This window comes from Zingiber officinale, chromosome 6A, assembly GCF_018446385.1.
Source record: "Zingiber officinale cultivar Zhangliang chromosome 6A, Zo_v1.1, whole genome shotgun sequence".
In the NCBI taxonomy this organism is placed as follows: domain Eukaryota; kingdom Viridiplantae; phylum Streptophyta; class Magnoliopsida; order Zingiberales; family Zingiberaceae; genus Zingiber; species Zingiber officinale.
Window position 1 is genome coordinate 45,368,420 of NC_055997.1, and position 6,214 is coordinate 45,374,633.

Below are 6,214 nucleotides of genomic sequence, written 5' to 3' on the forward strand. Positions count from 1 at the left end.
TCTAAAAGTAGGTGCAGGAAATTGCATATCACGGCAGCAAACCCATCCCACAAAAACCCTTCTATCTTCTTTATGTGATTCACAGAAATTCGAAAACAAAAGTAAACAGAGTCCGAAATCTAATCCAAATTCCTCTCTTATAACCCTAATGAAGCTCACGGCAGCAACATGGCAGCGAGTTCACAACATGCTTCAAAATCAAAGATACAAAGAAACATCAATCAGAAATCCGGAACAACTCTTACCGCAGGTGAGTAGCAACTTACCTCTTGTTCCTTGACTCACAACCGAGAAGGAGGCTTCTAATGCTTCTAGGGCTTGCGGAGAACTCAACAATCCGGCTCCTCTTCGTGCTCACAAGCTCTCTTCGATGAGAGGGGCTTGATGGTGCGAAGACTTTGCAGAGAGGGGTGCTCGCCGGCCGCCGGAGATGCCCTAGCTTTGACTGCGATTTCGTCCAAGCAGAAATCGCCGACGCCGCGCGTGAGGAAAAGGGTTCTCGGGCCAAAAGGGAAAACCTAAGTTCTCCTTTTAATAACCCGGTATTCTGTTATTAACTATCACTTAAATATATTTTGCTCCTTCCTAAATTAACAAAGTCTGCTGGCGCAGTTGGTTGGCTGTGTTCCGCTTAAAACTTTGCTGCGGTCGGAGGTCTTCGGGTCGAGCCTCGGCTCGGCCCTTTTTCTGCAACCTTTTATTTCTATTATCTATAACCACTACTTAAATTTATTTCATTCTCTATTTGTTCACAAAACAGCCATGGAATAGCTGGTTAGCAGGTTTAAACCGAAGTCACAGATCTCAAGTTCGATCCCTCATCCGCGTCCTTTATTTTTCAATTTATTTTAAATGTTCCAATTACAACTTAAATAAATTCGCTTCCCTTCTTAATAGCAAAACAACCGCAGACCAGTTGGTTGGGCTGAGTTCGTTAAGACCTCGGACTACTCGGGCCAAGTCCGAGGTCTTGGGTTCAAAACCCAGCTTTAACACTTTTATATATATATATATTTTTAAACTTCTTTCTCTTGGTAAAAATACCAAACGAACTCCAAAAATTACGTAAAAATACTCTAAAAATTTCTAAAAATCTCTAGAATTTTTATAAAACATTTCTAGATTTTAATAAGGTCTTTTAGGACTCCAAATTATGAAATTTGGGGTGTTACAAATAAAACTTTGATTTTGAAATATTGTCTTTACGTATCATGTTTTAGAAAGAACTTGATTTCAGTTTCTAAATTATTTATGGATGGATATTCTGTTTCTTTTGATGACAAAGTGGTTGCCAAGAAAAATAGGGTGGTTATCTGTTCTGGTGCGCTGATTGACAATTTGTGTACTCTTAATCCAATAACTCTCACGATGCAACAAATGAAAATTAATAACATATCTTCTAATTCTAATAAGAGAAAGCAATCTTCGGAAATCAACCAAACATATCTTTGGCATCTAAGGTTGGGTCATATTAACTTGAGTAGGATTCAAAGGTTAATAGTCGATCGACCTTTGGGTTCATTGGTAGTGGAAAACTTTTCGACTTGCGAGTCTTGCTTGGAAGGAAAAATGACCAAGAGGTCTTTTAAGGCAAAGGGGTATAGAGTCAAAGAAGTGTTGGAATTGGTTCATTCTGATTTGTGTGAGCCTATGACTATTCAGGCAAGAGGTGATTTCAAATATTTTATCTTTTTTATAGACGACTATTCGAGATATGAGTACATTTACTTGATGCGCCGTAAGTCTGAGTGCTTTGATAAGTTCAAAGAGTACAAGGCTGATGTGGAGAAATGTCATGGTAAAAGTATCAAGACACTACGGTCTGATCGTGGTGGAGAGTACCTCTTAGGTGAGTTTAGGAGTTACTTATTAGAGGCCAGAATTCAATCTCAATTGTCTGCACCTAGTACACCCCAAAAGAATGGTGTGGTGAAATGAAGGAATAGGACTTTTATGGAAATGGTTAGATCAATGATGAGTTATTCAGAATTACCAAATTCATTTTGGGGATATACTCTGGAAACGACGACGTACATTCTGAACTTGGTATCTTCTAAGTCAGTACCCTCTACTCCCATAGAATTGTTGAATGGGCGTAAGCCTAGGTTGAAACACATTCGGATTTGGGGTAGTTCAGCACATGTGCTGAAGGGAGACACTGATAAGTTGGAATCACGTGCAAAAGTTCACTTGTTCGTGGGGTATCATAGAGGAACAAAAGGTGGTTTGTTTTATAGTTCTAAAGATCAGAAGGTCATTGTTAGCATCAATGCCCGATTTTTAGAAGAGGACTATGTAATGAACCACAAGCCCATGAGTAAAATTATTCTTGAGGAAATAAGAGAGGACACTTCTATCCTTATTTATTAGGCGGCCTAATTGACTAGGAACAAATTTAGAATATACAGTGAATATTGATGTATTTCATGATGACCATCATATGTACCACCACATCTTACAATAGTATATTCAAAGACTTTATCTATGTATATAGTATGGATATAAAGATAAAGTAAATGTCAAACTGAATTAAATTATATTAAAATAAAAGTTCTTTATTTACAAGATTCAATAAATCCCTAGCCTGTGATTTCATAGGGCACCTACTCTAACATCAACTAATGTGGAAAACCCTAAATTTGTTTAGAGTTTGGCTCATCAATCGAATGGTCATCCATAACAGTCAACTATTGGGCCCAAAATAGGATTTTGCAAACCTAAATCCTCAACTACAAACACCCTTCACTTCTAGAGTGTATCAATCGATTGATACATGATATCAATCGACTGATACACCATTTCGAACCATTCTAATGATTGAAATATATCCATCTTCAGCTACTTTCGTCCCATAAATACCCCATATTAGATAAATTTTCTATTTCTTGGATTTCTTTTTCTGAAGTTTTCTCCGTCTCTAGATCTTCATTAATCATGAATACGATCTCTTGATTTGCTTAAGTTTTTTCATTTTAGACTTCTGCCTTCGACATTCTTAGACTTTCTCCTCTTACATTCAATCTCTAAGCTTATAAAAATTTCTCCTTGGGAAGAATCCAACCTTCCATTCCTTAGACTTTCCTTACTTCATCAAGTTTTCAAATCTGTAAGATTTCTCCAGACAAGTACACTTGTCACACAATTAAGATTCCATAATTTTTCTTAACTTAAATAGTTTCAAATATTAAAATTCCATATCTAAAACATGATTGCACCAATACATATATCGTTTCAAATGCATTCTTTGAACCTTTTACATAGTCGGATTAATTCAAAATCGAAAGAAGTAAATCGATTTTCATTCCGCCGTACTCAATTCACTCGTTTGGCCCGCGTAACTGATTCCGGCAAAAAAAAAATGGCCATGGAATCTCAGGTGAAGTAGATAAGCAACTCAACGGGGAGGCTCGACGACCAAGGGCTCAAGGAAGGTGGTTGCACATCCCCCACATCTGCACTGGAATTGCTGCACATCCCCCATCCCAGACGAACCATTGGAGGCGATGTGGCCGACTAAGAGGCAAATCTAGTGTTAACTCGGAAAGAATGGCGTCCCAAACGAGCCACCGTCTGCGGCAGAAACTGCTGCTCTGCCGCTGAGCGGCTACCGAGAATAGGGAGGAGGGTCCGGGGCACGCTGTCGTGCATCCCCATATCTTCATTGCCACTGCCTCCACCATTGGACCTCAGGATCGGGTCGAGATCTGGTCGAGATCAGCATCCCAGACGAGCCGTCGGCGTCTGTGGCCTACTGATGATAGATAGATCTTGTATTACTTGGGGAGATCGAAATCCCAGTCGAGTCGTTGTCGACAGCGACGGCGGCTGCCTGGCTGCTGGGTGGTGACTGAGTGAAGGGCGAGATCATCGTTGCAAAGAGGTGGTCGAATAGGAACGAAGCCGAAGGGTTCAGGCAAGGAATTGAATTTTCCCCCTTTCTTTTCCTTTCTTTGCCTCGCCTAAAAGTAACCACAGAAACTCAAGCACATCTCATCGTTTCATGAAATTAGCAAATTGAATAAGCTCGGAAAACTTAATTTACCAACTTGGATCGAGCATGCCTCTCCATACAATGTGAGATCCAAAGAATGCATACAATACACTATAATCAAATAGAACAGCAAGACATACCGCATTTTTTTTTAGTAAATGCCAAAAAATTTCATTTCCCTATCCATATCATTCCTGGTCACACGAAGGCCACCCCCAGGAGGAAGAAGGCCGAGGCGGCGGCAGCGACAACACCTGATCCCGCGGACATGGGCGACAGGGCGGCGCTCACGCTGGATCCCGGAGTCGGGGTGGGGCCGAAGACTATGGGAAAGGACTGGTACGCTCCGGGAGGGGGCGCATCGGCGACGACGCCCTCGTCTGCCGGGGGCGGGGGGAAGGTGCCGTCTGCGGAGGGTACGGCGACGGCCAGCTTCTGGTTTTTGGCGCAGTGGCCTGCCACGCCGCTAGTGAAGAAGTAGTAGCCGGGGGAGGTGAGGTTGAAGAGGGAGTTGCCATCGTTAAGCCTCAGCAGTGGCGTCGCCACGACGCAGGTGTTGAAAGCCCGCGCCGTGACCTGGACGACCGAGTCCTGGCTCGGCGGGTACAAGAACACTGCAACATAACAGTCCACATGATAGATCTGATGCAAAAATGTAGATGAAATGTGGGACCTTGTGATTTTATTACTTACGGAGGGAGTCACCGACGCGGAAGCTGTGGTTGCGTGACCAATAGTGATAGAGGAGGCGGTTGGAGGAAGGAGGGAGACCCCAGCAATTGAGATCTCCAACCTTGTACTGGTAGCACAGGCATCCATTGGGGACTTGAAGCAGAAGCAGCAGGGCTGACGCCAAGATAACTCCAGGTGCCGCCCGGAACATGTTTTGTGGCAGTTTCGTTTGCTGGAGAACGAGGAGGCCAACTATAAATCTGTTTTTTTTTTTTTTTTTTTTTAAGTGAAGGCGGAGAGAGATGGACGCAAAAATGAATAGAATATTAGCAGCGAAAGGTATCTTGGGAGCGGCGTGTTGGTCGTGAGGCCCTGACACAGCACGTGGGACGAGTTGGAGAAGCACATGGTTCCACGGCTGATGTTGGAAGAGCTGGTGGATGGTAGATCACTGAGCCGGCTCGGGTCCATTTTGTCAGCAACTTCGAAGACGTTCGGTGCGATGGTAGATATTAGGAGATCGTTTTGACTTCTAAAATTTCAATCTTGCTAACACTTTTCGTTAAATTATCAATTATCTGCAGTAAATTTTTAACGGGTGCATCTAAAATTTTCGAACGCCAACAGTCATCCTAAAATTGCATTCTTATCAAAACATACATTTAATTTTCATTTTATCTCTCTTAATCATAACTAACTCTTCTTTGCCTCATTTAAAGGTAACAAATATTTTTGTTTTGTCTCTTTTCTCTAGATTTTAATCATAATATTATTTTTTTTCTCTTCTTTATAAATAATATATTTCCTCTCTTTTGATTCTTTTATAATATTGGTTTTTCAACACCAATATCCTTGTAGAGCTAATTTTTATACATAAGTATCACTGTAGTGTTATTATTTAAAAATCAACATCACTGTTTAATATCGTAACTTAAACACAATACCACCAGTAAAATTTTTTTAAAAACAACAAGCGAATACATTTGAACTCTAGTACTATATAAATCCATAAAAGTTAAGAATGACTTCAATCATAGCTCTATAAATTCATTAATAGATTTTGACTGAAATTCATTACACTATAAAAATTAGTGCTTTTCGGAACAAATTTGGGGTCAAATTTATAAAAAAAATTCATTGTAAAATTTTTTGAGACGAATTCAGGGACGAAAAAATGTTCGTCCCAAACCTTTTGATGCCAACTTCTACAACGAATTTTTTTATTGCAAATTTGGCAACGAAATTGGCAATGAATAAAATTTTCGTCCCCAAATTCGTCGCCAAATTTGCAACAACAGACTCTAGTTTGTCCCTAATTTTGTAACGAATTTGGGGACAAATTCGGTGACGAATTATTTTTTTGTTGCCAAGTTTGTTCCTAATTTTGCAACGAATTTGGGAACGAATTCGGTGACGAATTATTTTTTTTTTTTGCCAAGTTTGTCCCTAATTTTGCAACAAATAATAAATTTGTTGCAAAATTGGCAACAAATTTGGCAACAAAATTTGGTAACAAATTATATTTTCGTTGTTAAATTCGTAGCTAATTTT

At 40.2% G+C, this 6,214-nt stretch overlaps 1 protein-coding gene across 2 annotated transcripts; it reads right to left on the reverse strand.

Annotated features, from left to right (window-relative positions):
• Positions 1 to 3,162: 3,162 nt before the first annotated feature.
• On the reverse strand, positions 3,163 to 4,943 carry LOC121996335 (early nodulin-like protein 1). 2 transcript variants are annotated; one of them, XR_006116047.1, is made up of 3 exons: positions 4,685 to 4,943; positions 4,132 to 4,605; positions 3,163 to 3,959 (listed from the first exon to the last, which is right to left on the reverse strand). XR_006116047.1 is itself a non-coding variant. In XM_042550271.1 (2 exons), exons 1-2 carry the CDS (start codon positions 4,872 to 4,874, stop codon positions 4,190 to 4,192), a joined length of 606 nt encoding a protein of 201 aa, XP_042406205.1. In that variant the 5' UTR covers positions 4,875 to 4,942; the 3' UTR covers positions 3,163 to 4,189. The 2 variants fall into 2 exon arrangements, 1 of the variants encoding a protein (XP_042406205.1); XM_042550271.1 differs by having other exon boundaries at positions 3,163 to 4,605; positions 4,685 to 4,942.
• Positions 4,944 to 6,214: the final 1,271 nt, after the last annotated feature.

Coding starts and splice junctions, on each gene's coding strand:
- LOC121996335 (XM_042550271.1), bottom strand. CDS start 4,874: ATGTTCCGGGCGGCACCTGGAGTTATCTTGGCGTCAGCCCTGCTGCTT. Junction 4,606..4,684: donor CCGCGTCGGTGACTCCCTCC/GTAAGTAATAAA, acceptor GTTATGTTGCAG/TGTTCTTGTACCCGCCGAGC.